The sequence below is a fragment of the Bombina bombina genome, chromosome 7 (assembly GCF_027579735.1).
Source record: "Bombina bombina isolate aBomBom1 chromosome 7, aBomBom1.pri, whole genome shotgun sequence".
Classification (NCBI taxonomy): domain Eukaryota; kingdom Metazoa; phylum Chordata; class Amphibia; order Anura; family Bombinatoridae; genus Bombina; species Bombina bombina.
This window is the reverse complement of record NC_069505.1, coordinates 620,735,065-620,759,004: the sequence shown is the minus strand read 5'-3', so window position 1 is coordinate 620,759,004 and position 23,940 is coordinate 620,735,065. Positions and strand designations below refer to the sequence as shown.

Genomic DNA, 23,940 nt, shown 5'->3' with positions numbered 1-23,940 from the left:
ATATTGGTGATTAACATTTCTGCTAATAACCGGCTAAACCCTGATTACAGAGTAGGAAGGAATTAGTTTAATATAATAAAGACTATATTTTTTAACTCTTAGTTTAGTTTATATATCAATATCACGTAAGGCAAAAACTTTAATTCTCTCAAGGCCTGAGCAAAGCAAGTAAAGAGCAAGCCAAGTTCATTCAAGGCTGTGTTCACAATAAAAAATAATATATATATATATATATATATATATATATATATATATATATATATATATATATAAAACAAAAGTCCAATAATTGCACTCTCTGGATTTAACACACAGCAAACTTTAATGTAAACGTTTTCGGAGCATTCACTCCTTCCTATATATATAACGTCCAGAAAAGAGCACTCACACCTTAATCATCATCTGCCAGGGTGCCAGCGGTTCAATAGATAGGGAATAGAAGGCACTCTCTGGCCTTTCTAACAAAGTTGTTTATTAAATCAGAGAGTGCCTTCTATTATATATATATATATATATATATATATATATATATAAAAAATATACATACACAACACACACACAATTTATTAACGAGATATAAAGGTCAAAATTGAAATATGAATGGATGCATTTTAATTTTAAATAGAAGCATTTTGTTATTTATTTCCATTAACAAAAATGCTTCTAGTGAAAGTTATTGCTGTTTTTTCGTGGCATACACATATATCCTGTGAGGGCCTGTGCACCAATATTCAAGCACCATGCCTGTTTAGAGAATCAGCAGTGTTGTGCATTGTGCCTAAGAAGACTTAATTTGTGCTATAAAAGCCACTGCTGACTGACTGAGAAGGTGTAGTTTTTTTAGTACGGGTGAGTGGGCCCTCACAGCATATGTGCATATGCTACTGAAAATCAGTAATAATTTTTACTAGAAGCATTGTTGCTAATTGAAGTATATTACATAATGTTTATATTTAAAATTGAAGTGCATATATGCACAATTCTATTTTTCACTTTCTATTTCTTCAAACCAGTGTCCACGGTATCCAACAAGCAGAGCAGGAGAGTAACCAGTTTCAAGGCCAGAGATGGTGAAGGGTAGAAGGGTCTAGATAAGCAGAGGTCAGAATATCTCTTCCAGATCAAGGCAAATAATCCAGTACAAGTTTTTCATTATAGATCAGTGAAACATTGACCCTTCATACATACAAACTTCTTGGATTGGCTAAGAAAATGGCAAAAGAGGCATAACAATCAGGCAGACTTTAAGATGGAAATACTATAAGCTTGTGTATTTGTTCCTATAGACATAAATGCTTCCAGCTATGTAATTCCAGTGAGCAATTCACCAAATTCTTGCTAAACATTAGAGGAAGCTTATTGAAATGAGAAGAGATTAAATTAGAGAGGTTGGAAATACTCTCCAGTCTTTTATCAAAAATCCCAGGGAGCAGTAACTTCCATATATTTCATACATTATTATCCAGTCTTTCTTGCCTTTGCCTGTTTCACATCCCAATAAACACTGGTCTTTTACAAAAGGATACTGTTTATCTCTATGTCCTCCACAATGTATCTTACTACGACCTACACCACTACCTGTATCTAGGTGTAAACAGCCCCTTGAGAACATGACTACTTTAACCTCATGCTATATTTTATTTCACTATAATTCTAAAGAGTTGACGTATGATTCCTTGTGGTTCTGTTGCCCCCATCCCATAAAGATTAAATGGATTGATATAGATCTATAAACTATCAATAAGCATTATTGTATCCTCTATTAGTAGCCAAGCATCTATATGTTTATTGTGGACTTAGAATTATGAGTTTTAGTATTTCCTTAGATATTGATTATCAAAAACACTTAGCAGCAGCAATGAAAGATTACATTATTATATTTTATCTGCAGAACAGCTGTTCCAATCACATGAATTCGGAAAGTGTAATCTTTTAGAAGAATCTCACAAGGCAGTTGGTTCATTGGATGGGCTAATAGGAGATAACACCAGCCTGTCTCAAGGGATTCAAGGAGCCCCATTTAAGACCTCATCCTCCCGTGGAAAGGGAAATAGCACGTCTATATATTACCAAGAACAAGCAACACCGACTACAAGCAAAAGCTTTTTGGCCATTAACAAGGATGGCATTGAAGAAAAGATGCAAATTACTTCCAGTAACTGTGCTAAAATTGTTAATCCACAATCAGATTTTCCACTATATCAAGCACCTCCTAGACTTGAAAAGTATTCTCTTTATAGCGGATACAATAAGCACTTCAGTTCTCAAACTAGTCTTCATAAAGACCATAGAACATACCCTGCGGTAAAACCAAATATGTGTCATATATGTGGCAAGAATTTCTCTAAGAAATCTAATCTTGTTGCACATCAAAGAACACACACAGGGGAGAAACCCTACAGGTGTAGTGAATGTGGAAAGGAGTTTGCTTGGAAGTCAAACCTTGAAGTACACAAGAGATCACACACAGGAGAGAAACCATATAGTTGTAATCATTGTGGAAGACCATTTGCTTATAAAACACAACTTCTTACGCATCAGAGATCACACTTTAGGGAATAAGCCTTATAGGCTTACTTAGCAGGGCAAATAAATAAATATATATATAGTTGTTTGATTTTGTGTACTTGAAGAGTTGGTCAAATGCTGTCATTATGACTCCATAGTGCTGTCATTATGGTTTTCAATAAAGTTTTGCTTTCACTGAGTTCCAAGAGAGCTCTTTTTGAATAATGATTTATAACCCAATTATGTCATTCTGTGTATACCCCCCCCCCCCATACAGAGGATCTGCTGAAACAAGGAGATTTACTCACTTGGAGCTAGTTTTATACACTAAACTAGAATGGTTAGATAATTTAGTACAAATAATGTAATTGTATTTCAAAATAAAACATTTGCACACATATTTTAATCACTTTGATGCATAGTTAGGGTGACCATATTGCCGCTTTAAAAAGGGACACATACGAAACATACATATGTCAGGGCTGTTTTCACAACTGTTTAATGAAATGTTTTGTATAAGATCCCTGACATATGTATTTTTCATATGTGTCCCTTTTTAAAGCGGCAATATGGTCACCCTATTCATAGTCCAAATCCAATAATTTTTCTTTTAGTAATTTGGGCTGGATTTCAGTAATCCAAAAGTATTTTTTTTTCTCACTTTAATGAATTGGCCCTCTGGGCTTCTTTGTCTTGCATCTATTATGATGGCAACAGGTCTGATGAATGTATTTATTCTAGTTCACTTTCTTAAAGAATGTTGAATCTCGTTCTTCTCATCTTAAAAAAATAAATAAAAAATAAATAATGTAAGAAGCTTATCTTTGAATCACTAACATTCAGTTAAAGGGGCCGTCAACCTACAAAATAATGTTATATAATTCTGCACATAGTGCAGAATTATATAACATTATCTTAGCGCTACCTTTATACAATATAATATTGCAGCAATATTTTATTATAAAGTAGAATTTCTCAGACCGCCGCTCCTTGCTCTACTGAGCGGGTCTTGGTTTTTTTCCCACGCACATCTGAGCAGCTGTCTAGTCACAGCCCAGCCCGATCGCGTCATTAAACTCAATGTAGCTCGCACCCGCTACCAGAGCAGGAGTGAGCTACATTAAGTTTAATAACGCGATCAGGCCGGCTGTGACTAGACAGCTGCCCAGATGCACTTAGGAAAAAAACAGACCCGCTCAGTAGAGCAAGAAGCGGTGGTCTGAGAAATTCTACTTTATAATAAAATATTGCTGCAATATTATATTGTATAAAGTTAGCGCTAAAATAATCTATAATTCTGCACTATGTAGGTTTACTGCCCCATTAACCTTACATTTAGAAGAATTCTCATTCATTATAGATGAACTTTCTAATTGACATAACGATGCAAACCTGGTTCATGTATAAATTAATAAAGAATTATGGGTTAAGATATCTCAATTCCTCCTAGAATGAAGGACCCCTGTTAATATAGTAACATACTTTTCAACAAACTATTTCCAGTTTAACTTCATTCAAATTATTTGATGAAAATAAATGTCAAGTTAGATTAATCAATTTATTTTCATGTATTTTTTATTTTCAGTTTCTTGTAATGAAGATGTCAGAATGATTTGATTAAAATAAACTGAGTTTATTAATTTAATTTATTTTCCTTTATTATTTTAATTATATATATTTTAATAGTTTTATATTAATGTCAAATTAGTCTTAGTTTCTAAAAAATGTATTTCTTCTTGGAATATTGTTCTCATTGTGTGTGTATATAGAGAGTTATATATTAAACATGGTTTGTGTATATAGAGAGTTATATATATTAAACACGGTGTTTGTATATAGAGAGTTAAATATTAAACATGGGGTATGTTTATAGAGAGTTATATATTAAACACGGTGTGAACCAATGTTTGTATACAGGTATATCTCCAGATTCCTTTTGTGGTCCTTAAGTTATTTAAAGGGACACCAAACCTCAAATTTGTCCTACATTGGTGTGTCCGGTCCACGGCTTCATCCTTACTTGTGGGATATTCTCATTCCCTACAGGAAGTGGCAAAGAGAGCACACAGCAAAGCTGTCCATATAGCCCCCCTCTATCTCCGCCCCCCAGTCATTCTCTTTGCCACTCTGTACAAGTAGCATCTCCACGGGGGTGATAAAGAGTATGTGGTGTTAGTTGTAGTTATTTATTTCTTCTATCAAGAGTTTGTTATTTTAAAATAGTGCTGGTTTGTACTATTTACTCTACAACAGAAAGTGATGAAGATTTCTGTTAAAAGAGGAGTATGATTTTAGCACCAGTAACTAAAATCCATTGCTGTTCCCACGCAGGACTGTTTAAACCAGAGAACTTCAGTTGGGGGGAACAGTTTGCAGGCTTATCTGCTTCAGGTATGATCAGTCACTTTTCTAACAAGACCAAGTAATGCTAGAAGACTGTCAGTTTTCCCTTATGGGATAGGTAAGCCATTTTCTTAGACTCAGTAACAGAATTAAAGCTTATAACTTGGGCTCTATGCTGGTTGACACTATTGTGGGCTAAGTCGTTTGATTTTTAACATGTTTATGCAACATTTGGAGTGTTTTCAAACTTGAAACACTTTTGGAGAATTTTATTTGCGCCTGGCAGCCGTTTAGACACCTAATCTTGTCAGAAAAGGCCCCTTCACTCTGGAATGCAGAGGGAGGAGGCGGCCTCATTTTCGCACCCTCAGTTGCGCAGTTACTTTTCACTAGGCAGTTCATGTAGCTTCACGTGGAAGGTCCAGAGGCTTGGAAAAGGACTTCAGAGAGGCTTATTATTGTTTTGAATAACCCCTAAGGAAGGTAAACGCCGCAGCAGAGACTGTGGCAGGGGACTGTAGTGTGTTTAACCGGTTAATTGTTATTTTAGCTCCGGTTTGGGCATTTAAGGGTCAATTTGCCTGAAAATTGGTGTGCAATACTTTCAAAGCATTAAGACACTGTGTTGAAGATTTCATAAAGATCGGATATTTCTCCAACATTGGTGTGTCCGGTCCACGGCGTCATCCTTACTTGTGGGATATCTCTTCCCCAACAGGAAATGGCAAAGAGTCCCAGCAAAGCTGGCCATATAGTCCCTCCTAGGCTCCGCCCACCCCAGTCATTCTCTTTGCCGTTGCACAGGCAACATCTCCACGGAGATGGTTAAGAGTTTTTTGGTGTTTAAATGTAGTTTTTATTCTTCTATCAAGTGTTTGTTATTTTAAAATAGTGCTGGTATGTACTATTTACTCTGAAACAGAAAAGGATGAAGATTTCTGTTTGTGAGAGGAAGATGATTTTAGCAGACAGTAACTAAAATCGATTGCTGTTTCCACATAGGACTGTTGAGATGAAGTAACTTCAGTTGGGGGAAGCAGTTAGCAGACTTTTCTGCTTAAGGTATGACTAGCCATATTTCTAACAAGACGATGTAATGCTGGAAGGCTGTCATTTCCCCTCATGGGGACCGGTAAGCCATTTTCTTAGTCAAACAAACAGAATAAAGGGCTTATTATGGGCTAAAAAACTGGTAGACATTTTTATGGGCTAAATCGATTGCTTTATTTGGGCATTTTATTCATATTTATGCTGACAATTTGCATTTATAAACTTGGGGAACGTTTATTAAACGGCAGGCACTGTGTTAGACACCTTTTCCAGTCAGGGGGCCTTCCTAGTTGTAGACTGAGCCTCATTTTCGCGCCATTACTGTGCAGTTGTTTTTTGAGAGCAGGGCATGCAGATACATGTGTGAGGATCTAAAAATTGCTGGAAAAGCTTCTAGAAGGCGTCAATTGGTATCGTATTCCCCTCTGGGCTTGGTTGGGTCTCAGCAAAGACTATAGCTGGGACTGTATAGGGGTTATATTTATAAACGGCTCCGGTTCCGTTATTTTAAGGGTTAAAGCTCTGAAATTTGGTGTGCAATACTATTAATGCTTTAAGACACTGTGGTGAAATTTTGGTAATTTTTGAACAATTCCTTCATACTTTTTCACATATTCAGTAATAAAGTGTTTTCTGTTTAAAATTTAAAGAGACAGTAACGGTTTTGTTTTAAAACGTTTTTTTGTGCTTTGTTGACAAGTTTAAGCCTGTTTAACATGTCTGTACCTTCAGATAAGCTATGTTCTATATGTATGAAAGCCAATGTGTCTCCCCATTTAAATTTGTGATAATTGTGCCATAGCGTCCAAACAAAGTAAGGACAGTACTGCCACAGATAATGAAATTGCCCAAGATGATTCCTCAGATGAGGGGAGTAAACATGATACTACATCATCTCCTACTGTGTCTACACCAGTTTTGCCCACGCAGGAGGCCCCTAGTACATCTAGTGCGCCAATGCTTATTACCATGCAACAATTAACGGCTGTAATGGATAACTCCATAGCAAATATTTTATCCAAAATGCCTACTTATCAGAGAAAGCGCGATTGCTCTGTTTTAAACACTGAAGAGCAGGAGGGCGCTGATGATAATTGTTCTGTCATACCCTCACACCAATCTGAAGGGGCCATGAGGGAGGTTTTGTCAGAGGGAGAAATTTCAGATTCAGGAAAAATTTCTCAACAAGCTGAACCTGATGTTGTGACATTTAAATTTAAATTAGAACATCTCCGCGCACTGCTTAAGGAGGTGTTATCTACTCTGGATTATTGTGACAACTTGGTCATTCCAGAGAAATTATGCAAGATGGACAAGTTCCTAGAGGTTCCGGTGCACCCCGACGCTTTTCCTATACCCAAGCGGGTGGCGGACATAGTAAATAAGGAGTGGGAAAAGCCCGGCATACCTTTTGTTCCCCCCCCTATATTTAAGAAATTATTTCCTATGGTCGACCCCAGAAAGGACTTATGGCAGACAGTCCCTAAGGTCGAGGGGGCAGTTTCTACTCTAAACAAACGCACTACTATTCCTATCGAAGATAGTTGTGCTTTCAAAGATCCTATGGATAAAAAATTGGAAGGTTTGCTTAAAAAGATTTTTGTACAGCAAGGTTACCTTCTACAACCAATTTCGTGCATTGTTCCTGTCACTACAGCAGCGTGGTTCTGGTTCGAGGAACTAGAAAAGTCGCTCAGTAGAGAGACTCCATATGAGGAGGTTATGGACAGAGTTCATGCACTTAAATTGGCTAACTCTTTTGTTTTAGATGCCGCTTTGCAATTAACTAGATTAGCGGCGAAAAATTCAGGGTTTGCTATCGTGGCGCGCAGAGCGCTTTGGCTAAAGTCTTGGTCAGCGGATGTGTCATCCAAGACAAAATTGCTTAACATCCCTTTCAAAGGTAAAACTCTATTTGGACCAGAATTGAAAGAGATTATTTCAGACATCACTGGGGGAAAGGGCCACGCCCTTCCACAAGATAGGTCTTTCAAGGCTAAAAATAAGTCTAATTTTCGTTCCTTTTCGCAATTTCAGGAACGGACCGGCCTCTAATTCTGCATCCTCTAAGCAAGAGGGTAATGCCTCACAACCCAAACCAGCCTGGAAACCGATGCAAGGCTGGAACAAGGGTAAGCAGGCCAAGAAGCCTGCCGCTGCTAACAAAACAGCATGAAGGAGTAGCCTCCGATCCGGGACCGGATCTAGTGGGGGGCAGACTCTCTCTCTTTGTTCAGGATCCCTGGGCGCTAGAAATAGTTTCTCAAGGTTATCTCCTGGAATTCAAGGAACTACCCCCAAGGGGAAGGTTCCACATGTCTCACTTATCCTCAAACCAAATAAAGAAACAGGCATTCTTACATTGTGTAGAAGACCTGTTAAAGATGGGAGTGATACACCCAGTTCCAATAAAGGAACAAGGAATGGGATTTTATTCCAATCTGTTCGTAGTTCCCAAAAAAGAGGGAACTTTCAGACCAATTTTGGATTTGAAGATCCTAAACAAATTTCTCAGGGTACCATCGTTCAAGATGGAAACCATTCGAACGATTCTACCCACTATCCAGGAAAGTCAATTTATGACTACCGTGGATCTAAAGGATGCGTACCTACATATTCCTATCCACAAAGAACATCATCAGTTCCTAAGGTTCGCTTTTCTGGACAAGCATTACCAGTTTGTGGCTCTCCCATTCGGGTTAGCCACTGCTCCAAGGATTTTCACAAAGGTGCTAGGGTCCCTTCTAGCGGTTCTAAGACCGAGGGGCATTGCAGTAGTACCTTACTTGGACGACATTCTAATACAAGCGTCGTCCCTGTCAAAAGCAAAGGCTCATACAGACATCGTTCTGGCCTTTCTCAGATCACACGGATGGAAGGTGAACATAGAAAAAAGTTCTCTGTCTCCATCGACAAGAGTTCCCTTCTTGGGAACAATAATAGATTCCTTAGAAATGAGGATTTTTCTGACAGAGGTCATAAAATCAAAACTTCTAAGCTCTTGTCAATTTCTTCATTCTGTTCCTCGTCCTTCCATAGCGCAGTGCATGGAAGTAGTAGGGTTGATGGTTGCAGCAATGGACATAGTTCCTTTTGCACGAATTCATCTAAGACCATTACAACTGTGCATGCTCAAACAGTGGAATGGGGACTATACAGACTTGTCTCCAATGATTCAAGTAGATCAGAAGACCAGAGATTCACTCCGTTGGTGGCTGACCCTGGACCATCTGTCCCAGGGAATGAGCTTCCGCAGACCAGAGTGGGTCATTGTCACGACCGACGCCAGTCTAGTGGGCTGGGGCGCGGTCTAGGAATCCCTGAAAGCTCAGGGTCTATGGTCTCGGGAAGCGTCTCTTCTCTCGATAAACATTCTGGAACTGAGAGCGATATTCAATGCTCTCAGGGCTTGGCCTCAGCTAGCAAAGGCCAGATTCATAAGGTTCCAATCAGACAACATGACGACCGTTGCGTATATCAATCATCAGGGGGGAACAAGGAGTTCCCTGGCGATGAAAGAAGTGACCAAAATAATTAAATGGGCGGAGGGTCACTCCTGCCACCTGTCTGCGATCCACATCCCAGGTGTGGAAAACTGGGAGGCGGATTTTCTGAGTCGTCAGACATTCCATCCGGGGGAGTGGGAACTCCATCCGGAGATCTTTGCCCAGATAATTCAATTATGGGGCATTCCAGACATGGATCTGATGGCGTCTCGTCAGAACTTCAAGGTTCCTTGCTACGGGTCCAGATCCAGGGATCCCAAGGCGACTCTAGTAGATGCACTAGTAGCACCTTGGACCTTCAACCTAGCTTATGTATTTCCACCGTTTCCTCTCATTCCCAGGCTGGTAGCCAGGATCAATCAGGAGAGGGCCTCGGTGATCTTGATAGCTCCTGCGTGGCCATGCAGGACTTGGTATGCAGACCTGGTGAATATGTCATCGGCTCCACCATGGAAGCTACCTTTGAGACAGGACCTTCTTGTTCAGGGTCCATTCGAACATCCAAATCTGGTCTCCCTCCAGCTGACGGCTTGGAGATTGAACGCTTGATTCTATCGAAGCGTGGGTTTTCAGATTCTGTGATAGATACTCTGGTTCAGGCCAGAAAACCGGTAACTAGAAAGATTTACCATAAAATATGGAAAAGATATATCTGTTGGTGTGAATCCAAAGGATTCCCATGGAATAAGATAAAAATTCCTAAGATTCTCTCCTTTCTACAAGAAGGTTTGGAGAAAGGATTATCTGCAAGTTCTCTAAAGGGACAGATCTCTGCTTTATCTGTCTTACTACACAAAAGACTGGCAGCTTCAAGCATTTGTTCAGGCTCTGGTTAGGATCAAGCCTGTTTACAGACCTTTGACTCCTCCCTGGAGTCTAAATCTAGTTCTTTCAGTTCTTCAAGGGGTTCTGTTTGAACCTTTACATTCCATAGATATTAAGTTACTATCTTGGAAAGTTTTGTTTTTGGTTGCAATTTCTTCTGCTAGAAGAGTTTCAGAGTTATCTGCTCTGCAGTGTTCTCCGCCCTATCTGGTGTTCCATGCAGATAAGGTGGTTTTGCGTACTAAGCCTGGTTTTCTTCCTAAGGTTGTTTCTAACAAAAATATTAACCAGGAGATAGTTGTACCTTCTTTATGTCCGAATCCAGTTTCAAAGAAGGAACGTTTGTTACACAATTTGGACGTAGTCCGTGCTCTAAAATTCTATTTAGAGGCTACAAAAGATTTCAGACAAACATCTTCCTTGTTTGTTGTTTATTCTGGTAAAAGGAGAGGTCGAAAAGCGACTTCTACCTCTCTTTCCTTTTGGCTTAAAAGCATCATCCGATTGGCTTATGAGACTGCCGGACGGCAGCCTCCTGAAAGAATCACAGCTCACTCCACTAGGGCTGTGGCTTCCACATGGGCCTTCAAGAACGAGGCTTCTGTTGACCAGATATGTAAGGCAGCGACTTGGTCTTCACTGCACACTTTTGCCAAATTTTACAAATTTGATACTTTTGCTTCTTCGGAGGCTATTTTTGGGAGAAAGGTTTTGCAAGCTGTGGTGCCTTCCGTTTAGGTAACCTGATTTGCTCCCTCCCTTCATCCGTGTCCTAAAGCTTTGGTATTGGTTCCCACAAGTAAGGATGACGCCGTGGACCGGACACACCCATGTTGGAGAAAACAGAATTTATGCTTACCTGATAAATTACTTTCTCCAACGGTGTGTCCGGTCCACGGCCCGCCCTGGTTTTTTAATCAGGTCTGATGAATTATTTTCTCTAACTACAGTCACCACGGTACCATATGGTTTCTCCTATATATATTTCCTCCTGTCCGTCGGTCGAATGACTGGGGTGGGCGGAGCCTAGGAGGGACTATATGGCCAGCTTTGCTGGGACTCTTTGCCATTTCCTGTTGGGGAAGAGATATCCCACAAGTAAGGATGACGCCGTGGACCGGACACACCGTTGGAGAAAGTAATTTATCAGGTAAGCATAAATTCTGTTTTCCTTGATGTTTTTCTGACGTTTAAGTAATAAAGTGTGCCCTTTTATTATTTAAAGAGACAGTAACGGTTCTGTATAAAATAACTTGTATTGCATTAAAGACCTGCCTAAGTCTGTTTAACATGTCTGTGCCTTCAGATAGCCTATGTTCTGTGTGTATGGAGGCCAAGGTGGTTCCCCCATTAAATGTATGTGCGAATTGTGCCATAGCGTCCAAACAGATTAAGGACAGTACTGTCACATTTAATAATGTTGCCCAAGATGATTCTTTAAATGAAGGTAGTGGGGATAGTTCATCATCCTCTCTTTCTGTGTCAACACCAGCTTTGCCCGTGCAAGCGATACCTAGTACATCTAGCGCGCCAATGGCTGTTACTATGCAGCAATTAGCAGCAGTAATGGATAATTCTCTAGCAGCCTTTTTATCCAAACTGCCAGCTTTTCCTAGAAAGCGTGATTGCTCAGTTTTAAATACAGAGGATGAGCAAGCAGGCGCAGAAGATAATTTATCTGTTATGCCCTCACATCAATCTGAGTTGGCAGTGAGGGAGGGCCTGTCTGAGGGAGAAATATCTGACTCAGGAAAAATTTCTCAGCAGGCAGAGCCTGATATCGTTGCATTTAAATTTAAGCTAGAACATCTCCGCGCTCTGCTTAAGGAGGTGCTAGCTACACTTGATGATTGTGATCCTTTGGTGATTCCAGAGAAATTATGCAAAATGGACACATTTTTAGAGGTCCCAGTGCACGCTGATGCATTTCCAATACCCAAGAGGGTGGCGGATATAGTGACTAAGGAGTGGGAGAAGCTAGGTGTACCTTTTGTTCCCCCTCCTATATTTAAGAAAATGTTCCCCATTGTTGACCCCAGAAGGGACGCATGGCAGACGGTCCCTAAGGTAGAGGGGGCAGTTTCAACGTTAGCTAAACGCACAACTATACCAATAGAAGACAGTTGCGCTTTCAAAGATCCTATGGATAAAAAATTAGAAGGGTTGCTTAAGAAAATCTTTGTTCAGCAGGGTTTCCTTCTTCAACCAATTTCGTGCATTATTCCTGTCACCACGGCGGCGTCTTTTTGGTTCGATGAACTAGAAAATTCGCTCCAGAAGGAGACTCCATATGATGAAGTCATGGACAGAATTCACGCACTGAAGTTGGCTAATTCCTTTATTTTAGATGCCGCTTTTCAATTAGCTAAACTAGCTGCGAAAAATTCAGGTTTCGCAATAGTGGCGCGCAGGGCGCTTTGGCTAAAATCTTGGTCGGCGGATGTGTCGTCCAAAACAAAATTACTTAATATTCCTTTCAAAGGTAAGACCCTATTCGGGCCAGAATTGAAGGAGATTATTTCAGACATCACTGGGGGAAAGGGCCATGCCCTTCCACAGGATAGGCCTGTGGAAGGGCAAAAAATAAGTCTAATTTTCGTTCCTTTCGCAATTTCAGGAACGGACCGGCTTCTAACTCTGCAGCCTCTAGACAAGGGTAACACTTCCCAGCCCAAACCAGCATGGAAACCATTGCAAGGCTGGAACAAGGGAAAACAGGCCAAGAAGCCTGCTGCTGCTACCAAATCAGCATGAAAGGATGGCCCCCGATCCGGAACCGGATCTGGTAGGGGGCAGACTCTCTCTCTTTGCTCAGGCTTGGGCAAGAGATGTCCTAGACCCCTGGGCTTTAGAGATTGTCTCTCAGGGGTATCTCCTAGAATTCAAGGACCTTCCTCCAAAGGGAAGGTTTCACATATCTCGCTTGTCTTTAGACCAGACAAAGAGACAGGCATTCTTACATTGCGTAGAAGACCTTTTCAAAATGGGAGTGATACACCCAGTCCCAAAAGCAGAACAAGGACTGGGTTTTTACTCCAACCTGTTTGTAGTTCCCAAAAAAGGAGGGAACGTTCAGGCCAATTCTGGACTTAAAGATCCTAAACAAATTCCTCAAAGTTCCATCATTCAAAATGGAAACAATTCGAACAATTTTACCAATGATCCAGGAGGGTCAATACATGACTACCGTGGACCTAAAGGATGCATACCTGCATATTCCTATCCACAAAACTCACCATCAGTTCCTAAGATTCGCCTTTCTGGACAAGCATTACCAGTTCGTGGCCCTTCCTTTCGGGTTGGCCACCGCTCCCAGAATTTTCACAAAGGTGCTAGGGTCCCTTCTAGCGGTACTAAGGCCGCGGGGCATTGCAGTAGCACCTTACCTAGACGACATATTAATACAGGCGTCGTCCTTTCACAGAGCCAAGGCTCATACGGATATCGTTCTGGCCTTTCTAAGGTCTCACGGGTGGAAGGTGAACATAGAAAAGAGTTCTCTGTCCCCGGTCACAAGGGTTCCCTTCCTGGGAACAATAATAGACTCGGTAGAAATGAAAATCTTTCTGACGGAGGTCAGGAAGTCAAAACTTTTAAATGCTTGTCGAGTTCTTCGTTCCATTCCTCAGCCGTCTATGGCTCAGTGCATGGAGGTAATCGGTCTAATGGTTGCGGCAATGGACATAGTCCCGTTTGCCAGAATTCATCTAAGACCACTGCAATTCTGCATGCTCAGACAGTGGAACGGGGATTATGCAGACTTGTCTCCCCAGATACAAATGGACCAGGAAACCAGGGACTCGCTCCTCTGGTGGTTGTCTCAGGATCACCTGTCTCAGGGAATGAGTTTCCACAGACCAGAGTGGATCATTGTCACGACCGACGCCAGTCTCTTAGGCTGGGGCGCGGTCTGGGACTCCCTGAAAGCTCAGGGTCTATGGTCTCTGGAAGAATCTCTTCTCCCGATAAACATTTTGGAACTGAGAGCGATATTCAATGCGCTCCTGGCTTGGCCTCAGCTAGCGAAGGCCAAATTCATAAGATTTCAGTCGGACAACATGACGACTGTAGCGTACATCAATCATCAGGGAGGAACAAAGAGTTCCCTGGCGATGAGAGAAGTATCCAATATCATCAAATAGACGGAGTATCACTCCTGCCATCTATCTGCAATTCACATCCCAGGAGTAGACAACTGGGAGGCGGATTATTTGAGTCGTCAGACTTTCCATCCAGGGGAGTGGGAACTTCACCCGGAGGTCTTTGCCCAGTTAACTCAACTATGGGGCATTCCAGATATGGATCTGATGGCGTCTCGTCAGAACTCCAAGGTTCCACGCTACAGGTCCAGGGATCCCAAGGCGACATTAGTAGATGCATTAGTGGCGCCTTGGTCGTTCAATCTAGCTTATGTTTTTCCACCGTTTCCTCTCCGTCCCAGGCTAGTAGCCAGGATCAAACAGGAGAGGGCTTCGGTAATTCTAATAGCTCCTGCATGGCCACGCAGGACTTGGTATGCAGACCTGGTGAACATGTCATCGGCTCCACTATGGAAGCTACCTTTGAGACAGGACCTTCTAGTTCAGGGTCTATTTGAACATCCAAACCTAGTTTCTCTGCAACTGACTGCTTGGAAATTGAACGCTTGATTCTATCGAAGCGTGGGTTTTCAGATTCTGTGATAGATACTCTGGTTCAGGCCAGAAAACCGGTAACTAGAAAGATTTACCATAAAATATGGAAAAGATATATCTGTTGGTGTGAATCCAAAGGATTCCCATGGAATAAGATAAAAATTCTTAAGATTCTCTCCTTTCTACAAGAAGGTTTGGAGAAAGGATTATCTGCAAGTTCTCTAAAGGGACAGATCTCTGCTTTATCTGTCTTATCTTATCTGTTATAAATACTCTGGTTCAGGCCAGAAAGCCTGTGACCAGGAAAATTTACCATAAGATATGGCAAAAATATCTCTGTTGGTGCGAATCCAAGGGTTACTCATGGAGTAAAATTAGGATTCCAAGAATACTTTCCTTTCTCCAAGAGGGTTTGGAGAAAGGTCTGTCAGCTAGTTCTCTAAAAGGACAGATATCTGCTCTGTCTGTCTTGTTGCACAAACGTCTGGCAGCCGTGCCAGATGTTCAAGCGTTTGTACAGGTGTTAGTCAGAATCAAGCCTGTCTACAGACCTGTGACTCCTCCATGGAGTCTAAACTTAGTTCTTTCAGTTCTTCAAGGGGTTCTGTTTGAACCTTTACATTCCATAGATATTAAGTTACTATCCTGGAAAGTTCTGTTTTTGGTTGCTATTTCTTCTGCTAGAATAGTTTCTGAATTGTCTGCTTTGCAGTGTATTTCACCCTATCTGGTGTTCCATACAGATAAGGTAGTTTTACGTACCAAGCCTGGTTTCCTTCCAAAGGTGGTTTCCAACAGGAATATTAACCAGGAAATAGTTGTTCCTTCTCTGTGTCCGAATCGAGTTTCGAAGAAGGAACGTTTGTTACATAACTTAGATGTGGTTCGTGCTTAAAAATTCTATTTAGAAGCAACTAAGGATTTCAGACAGACATCATCCTCGTTTGTCGTCTATTCTGGTAAGAGGAGAGGTCAGAAAGCTACTGCTACCTCTCTTTCCTTTTGGCTAAAAAGCATCATCCGATTGGCTTATGAGACTGCCGGACGGCAGCCTCCTGAACGAATTACAGCTCATTCTACTAGAGCTGTGGCTTCTACATGGGCCTTCAAGAATGAGGCTTCTGTTGAACAGATCTGTAAGGCAGCGACGTGGTCTTCTCTGCATACATTTGCCAAATTTTACAAATTCGATACTTATGCTTCTTCGGAGGCTATTTTTGGGAGAAGTGGTGCCTTCCGTTTAGGTTACCTGACTTGCTCCCTCCCTTCATCCATGTCCTAAAGCTTTGGTATTGGTTCCCACAAGTAAGGATGAAGCCGTGGACCGGACACACCAATGTAGGAGAAAACAGAATTTATGTTTACCTGATAAATTTCTTTCTCCTACGGTGTGTCCGGTCCACGGCCCGCCCTGGCTTTTAGTCAGGTTTAAAATTTTTGTTTTTGTACACTACAGTCACCACTGCACCCTATGGTTCTCCTTTTTCTCCTAACCGTCGGTCGAATGACTGGGGGGCGGAGCTAGAGGGGGGGCTATATGGACAGCTTTGCTGTGTGCTCTCTTTGCCACTTCCTGTAGGGAATGAGAATATCCCACAAGTAAGGATGAAGCCGTGGACCGGACACACCGTAGGAGAAAGAAATTTATCAGGTAAACATAAATTCTGTTTTTTCTTTAAAGTGAAGGTCAATTTTGATGAATAAGTGCCCGGTTTTTAATAATTCTAGTAAAAACAAGGGCACTTTAATTCATCAAAATTGACATTTCACTACTATTCTTCAAAAACCTACCTTTTAATCCTGAAAGCCGCTCCAGCGCTTCCTCCGCCCGTCGCAAGCCCTCTTCACGGGTCAAAAATGACAAATCCGGCTTCCTCCATGGCCATGATCCTCCCGGGGGGGGAAAGCTGTTATTGGAGGAAGCCGGATTCGTAATTTCTGACGTAAGAAGAAGCTTCGCTGGAGCGGCTCTCAGGATTAAAAGGTATGTTTCTTTATTTATTTATAAAATATTTTACCAGGAAAGATACATTAAGATTTCTCTCGTTTTCAAGTATGCCCTGGGTACACAAAATATTGCATTGATACAATGGGTACAATAAAATACAAAAACAATAATAATAAACAATATATGCACAAAAATTTAACATAGAACAGGTAAGAAATATACAATCAACCATGACAGGTGCATTCTGTTTTAATATATGTAGAGAGGGATCTCTTAAAGCAGTGATTTTTAACCTTTTTTTTGCCGTGGCACACTTTTTTACATTAAAAAATCCAGTGGCACACCACCATCCCAAAATTTTAAAAAAAATCACACATTGTAGCCTAATACAGCATATATATATATATATATATATATATATATATATATATATATATATACACACATACACACAAACACACACATACTGTATGTATTGTGCTGTTATGCCATGCCTCCTACAAACTACCCCTGCACTGGGAGTAAAAAACAAGCAAAGTTTAAAAGATATGTCACACTGTTGTCAGTCTGCCGTGGCACACCTGAGGATCTCTCACGGCACACTAGTGTGCCACGGCACACTGGTTGAAAAACACTGTCTTAAAGGATATTTGAAAGTTTGGGGAAGGTTTGAAAGTGTGCGGGAGGTCGTTCCATAATTGTGGTGCTCTGTAGGAAAAGGAGGATTGAGCTGCTTTCTTTTTGTATTGAGGCAAGCTAAATAATGTGCTGGTACTGGATTGGAGGTTATAGGAGGTGGGAACAGCCGGGGAGAGCATTCTGCTCAGGTAGGGTGGGAGCTTCTCAGAAAAGCTCTTAAACACAGGGCAGGAAAGATGGAGGGTGTGTCTGGATTCCAGCAACAGCCAGTTTAGTTCTTTTAGCATGTCACAATGGTGGGTCCTGTAGTTAAATTGTAGCACAAAGCGGCAGAACGAGTTATACAATGTATTTAGTTTATTAAGGTGAGTTTGCGGAGCAGGTGCATATACTATGTCCCCATAATCCATGATTGGCATCAGCATTTGCTGTACAATCTTTTCCTTTACAGTAGGGCTGAGGCAGGATTTGTTTCTGTACAGGGCACCTATTTTTGTATAAAGTTTAGATGCCAGTTTTTCTATATGGAGGCTAAAAGATAGATTGAGGTCTAACAACATACCCAAGTATTTCAAAAGAGTTGACTGTGGTCAGTGTGCAATTTGATTTTGTTTTGATGCATAGATGGGAATTTTGTAGTTTAGGTCCCGTTCCAAAGATTGTGACAGTTTTGTCAGTGTTTAGGAAGAGTTTGTTTTTTGAGATCCACTTTTCTAACTCTGTGAACTGGTCTGGAGCACTGCTTCAAGCTGCGGCAGATCGGAATTGTTTGCATAGATTACTGTGTCATCTGCGTACATGTGTAAAGTTGAGGATTTGCAGGCATTAGGCAGATCATTTATAAATAATGTGAATAGTAGGGGCCCGAGAATGGAACCTTGGGGAACACCACACGTAACCAGGAGAGGGAGGGATACGCTGTCAGAAATGGAGACATATTGTGATCGATCCGATACATATGATCGAAACCAGGTTAGTGGATGATCACCAATACCTGAGTTTTTTAGTTTGAGCAGTAGTATGTTGTGGTCTACTGTGTCAAAGGCCTTTGCAAAATCAAGGAAAATAGCTCCAGTTAGGTCTTGTTTCATTCCAGTTTGGATGTCGTTGCAAACTTTTAGGAGGGCAGTTGTAGTGGAGTGATTTGTACGAAAACCTGATTGATCAGGGGTCAGATAGTTAGATTGTTGGTAATATTCACATAATTGCGTATGGACGCATCTTTCTAAGATTTTTGACAATACTGGGAGCAATTATATTGGGCGGTAGTTAGAAACCAAGGTTATCTCCCCACTTTTATGGATAGGCACTACTCTTGCAGTCTTTCAAAGTTTGGGTATGTATACAGACACCAAGGTTTCGTTAATTAGGGTTGTAACAGGTTTAGCAATTGCCGGCGCACTAAGCTTCAACAGCATTGCTGGGATTTGATCAGGTCCAGACTGGTTTTTCAATTTTAGGTTATTAAGGTGTTTCTAAACGACACTGATGGGTACAGGTCTAAAATTGAACTTCTCTATATTGGGTCTTTCCTGATTTAGTGGGGCCTGATCCACATTTGTAGCTTCAGGATGCGTGTAATTTAATAGTTTGTCAATCTGGGTGGTGGAGCATCTGACAAAATAACTATTAAAGGCATTTGCTACTTCTAAGGGGAGTTGCAGGGTATGGTTGTCCACATTGACAGTGGGGGGTTGGGAGTGGATTGGTGGAGTTTGTAAGTTATTTATGAGTTTCCAAAACTTTCTAGGGTTTGATATGTTATTGTTGTTATTGTTGTTGTTTGATATGTTATTGTTATGTTATTGTTGTTGTGATTGATGTTTTTGATATGTTATTGTTGTTGTTGTTTGATATGTTGTTGTTATTGTTGTTGTTTGATATGTTATTGTTATGTTGTTGTTGTTGTTTGATATGTTATTGTTATGTTGTTGTTATTGTTGTTTGATATGTTATTGTTATGTTGTTATTATGTTGTTGTTGTTGTTATTGTTGTTTGATTTGTTATTGTTGTTTGATATGTTATTGTTATGTTATTGTTATGTTGTTGTTTGATATGTTATTGTTATGTTGTTGTTGTTTGATATGTTATTGTTATGTTGTTGTTATTGTTGTTGTTTGATATGTTATTGTTGTTGTTATTATGTTGTTGTTGTTGTTATTGTTGTTTGATATGTTATTGTTATGTTATTGTTATTGTTGTTTGATATGTTATTGTTATGTTATTGTTATTGTTGTTTGATATGTTATTGTTATGTTGTTGTTGTTTGATATGTTATTGTTATGTTATTGTTATTGTTGTTTGATATGTTATTGTTGTTGTTATTGTTGGTGTTTGATATGTTATTGTTCAGATTTTCACAGAAATAGGAGTGATGAATTAAAGTGCCCTTATTTTTAATAGGATTATTAAAAACCGGGCACTAATTCATCCAAATTGACCTTCACTTTAATGATTCAGATAGAGCTGCAGTTTAAAAAACATTACAATTCTGTTTACAATTTTTTTTTTCATTTTCTTGGCATCTTTTGTTGAAAATGAGGGTGCACATATCTTGTATATAGTAGTAGCTTTGCAAGAATGTTATCCATTTACATTTCCTGCCATTTAGCGCTCCAGGCACGTACCTAGGTATCCAACACAAAATATCATGGGAACAAAGCAAGTTGGATAAAATAAATAAATTGGAAACTTTTTAAAATGATATACTTAATCACAAAAGAACATTTGTGGGGTTTATATCCCTTTAAGTTGAGTCTGTATGTGATTTAAGACCGTTTGTTGTTAGATGTTAAGATATTTTATGTACTTTCTTTTTCTTTTTTTTAAATTGTATTGACTGATTCTTAGAGATTACTTTATCATGGAAAAATAGAATACATTGTTATTGGGAAAAACTTCTAGATTACACTATAATTAGAGGAAAACTTTGATAAATCTAATTTTTGATGTTCTATACATCCTCCAAGATAGAACTTTCTGATGTTTTCAAGCTATGGAACATGCTGGGAGAGGAGAAGGTCACGTGCTAGAGTCATGTCCTAGAGTCATGTGCTAGAACCATGTGCTAGAGTCATGTTCTAGACTAGAGCCATGCGCTAGAGCCATGTTCTAGACTAGTCATGTGCTAGAGCCATGTTTTAGACTAGTTATGTGCTAGAGCCATGTTCTAGACTAGTCATGTGCTAGAGTCATGTGCTAGACTAGAGTAACATGCTAGAGCCATGTGCTAGAGCCATGTTCTAGACTAGAGCCATGTTCTAGACTAGTCATGTGCTAGAGTCATGTGCTAGGCTAGAGTAACATGCTAGATTCATGTAAAAGAGTCATGTTCTAGACTAGAGTCAGAGAGATCTGGGGATAAATGTCTCCTGTATTCTCTTTTTTATGAGAGGTACCTGAGGAGCTGGTTTAGTAGATGTCATTTAAAGGGACATGAAACATTGTTCCATTGTTGTAATAAAAAAAGTACTAAGCTGTGCTCATTTTAAAAGGATTTTACCTTTTTTATTTCTTTGTATTAAACTTAATTTGTGCAATCTCCATTACTTCCTGTCACAGCTCTACTAGAAAGCTGGGGTCTCTAACAGGAAGACATTTGTAGCTTGATGTCATAAAACTTCTAGAGAAACAGGAGTTAGTTTAGTATTAAAGGGACACTGAACCCAAAGGCTTTCTTTTGTGATTCAGATAGAGCATGACATTTTAAGCAACTTTCTAATTTACTCCTATTATCAAATTGTCTTCATTTTCTTGGTATCTTTATTTGAAATGCAAGAATGTAAGTTTAGATGCCGACCCATTTTTGGTGAACAACTTCGGTTGTTCTTGCTGATTGTTTGATAAGTTCATCCACCAATTAAAAATGCTATCCAGAGTGCTGAACCAAAAACAAAGCTTAGATTCCTTCTTTTTCAAATAAAGATAGCAAGAGAACGAAGAAAAATTGATAATAGGAGTAAATTAGAACGTTGCTTAAAATTGCATGCTCTATCTGAATCACAAAAGAAGAAATTTGGGTTCAGTGTCCCTTTAAGTGAATAATAGATGAACAGGGAGTTATGTTGGCCCATGCTCAGAAGAGGCAGAATACAACCTAAGTTGCCAACATGTCGGTTCTCTTATTTCCATTAGGGCAGTGCCACTTTGCAAGAATACAAGTAAGTTGTTTGCTTTTTTTTTTACATGATCTGTTTCTTTTATGTTCACTATGATTTAACATATTTGTTTTACTAAAGGAGCACTGTTTTAATATCCTTTTAAGAAACTTTCCCCCCCCAAGTTACATGTTGACATCAATGAACGTTTGTCATTAGCATTATTCCAATTGGCAGCAGTGTATCAGATTGTTCATGGGAACTAGCAGCAGCGTATCAGATTGTTCATGGGAACTAGCAGCAGCGTATCAGATGGTTCCTGGGAACTAGCAGCAGCGTATCAGATGGTTCCTGGGAACTAGCAGCAGCGTATCAGATTGTTCATGGGAACTAGCTGCTGATGAATTTAATCAATGTTTTAAAAAAATGGTATTATTTGTCATATTCCAAAAGCCTCTTAGTTAGGGAAGGTTTATTCTTCTAAGTGTGGGGTGTGGCGGCCCCCTCCAATCATGCGTTTCTCTGGTCTCAGTAGGTCTTACATCAAGTAGAGGAACTTAATCTCTTCTGGTTCTAGAGAGTTTTATTTATATATAAGACCAGATTTCAAGGTAATCCCCTCTCTTCCTCAGGTCTGAAGCCATTTCTTGATAAACACTGTGTACCCCTGTTGGACACCATTTCACTCCAATGGAGACCTCACAATTAAAATACTGAAAGGGAACTTTAAAAGCACCCAAGAACGGAAAACATTTGAAATGAAAATGGTGACTTTTAAACACAGGACTAAATCCAGCTTCCAACTTTTGTCACATTACTAAGTTTATTTAGTAAATCCCCTAACATTTGTAATTGGCCTGTGCATTATATGTGAATATGCTATCTACACATACAGTATATCTCAGCATATGTGAATGTTATGCACATACAGTATATCTCAGTATTATATTTGTATATGTTATGTACATACAGTATAGCTCAGCATTATATGTGTATGTTATGTACATACAGTATATCAGCATTATATGTGTATATGTTATGTACATACAGTATAGCTCAATATTATATGTGTATATGTTATGTACATACAGTATATCTCAGCATATGTGAATGTTATGCACATACAGTATATCTCAGTATTATATTTGTATATGTTATGTACATACAGTATATCTCAGTATTATATGTGTGTATGTTATGTACATACAGTATATCTCAGTATTATATGTGAATATGCTATCTACACATACAGTATATCTCAGCATATGTGAATGTTATGCACATACAGTATATCTCAGTATTATATTTGTATATGTTATGTACATACAGTATATCTCAGTATTATATGTGTGTATGTTATGTACATACAGTATATCTCAGTATTATATGTGAATATGCTATCTACACATACAGTATATCTCAGCATATGTGAATGTTATGCACATACAGTATATCTCAGTATTATATTTGTATATGTTATGTACATACAGTATATCTCAGTATTATATGTGTATATGTTATGCACATACAGTATATCTCAGTATTATATGTGAATATGCTATCTACACATACAGTATATCTCAGCATATGTGAATGTTATGCACATACAGTATATCTCAGTATTATATTTGTATATGTTATGTACATACAGTATATCTCAGTATTATATGTGTATATGTTATGTACATAAAGTATATCTCAGCATTATATGTGTATGTTATGTACATACAGTATATCTCAGTATTATATTTGTATATGTTATGTACATACAGTATATCTCAGTATTATATGTGTATATGTTATGCACATACAGTATATCTCAGTATTATATGTGAATATGCTATCTACACATACAGTATATCTCAGCATATGTGAATGTTATGCACATACAGTATATCTCAGTATTATATTTGTATATGTTATGTACATACAGTATATCTCAGTATTATATGTGTATATGTTATGTACATACAGTGTATCTCAGCATATGTGAATGTTATGCACATACAGTATATCTCAGTATTATATTTGTATATGTTATGTACATACAGTATATCTCGGTATTATATGTGTATATGTTATGTACATACAGTATATCTCAGCATTATATGTGTGTTATGTACATACAGTATATCTCAGCATATGTGAATATGTTATGTACATACAGTATATCTCAGCATATGTGAATATGTTATGTACATACAGTATATCTCAGCATATGTGAATATGTTATGTACATACAGTATATCTCAGCATATGTGAATATGTTATGTACATACAGTATATCTCAGCATATGTGAATATGTTATGCACATACAGTATATCTCAGCATTATATGTGTATATGTTATGTACATACAGTATATCTCAGCATTATATGTGTATATGTT

General features: G+C 39.2%; 1 protein-coding gene across 3 annotated transcripts in view; it reads left to right on the top strand.

Annotated features, from left to right (window-relative positions):
• Positions 1-23,940, top strand: part of LOC128635624 (zinc finger protein 614) — a 156,047-nt gene that overhangs the window by 94,259 nt on the left and 37,848 nt on the right. Inside the window, exon 9 of one of the 3 annotated variants that reach the window (XM_053688695.1) lies at positions 1,892-2,714. The exons of 1 other annotated variant lie outside the window; for it this stretch is intronic. In XM_053688695.1, coding sequence (XP_053544670.1) covers positions 1,892-2,562 — 671 coding nt within the window. In that variant the 3' untranslated portion in view covers positions 2,563-2,714. Of the gene's footprint in view, positions 1-1,891; positions 2,715-23,940 lie in introns of those variants that run through there. One more of the 3 variants, XM_053688696.1, reaches the window with a different exon arrangement.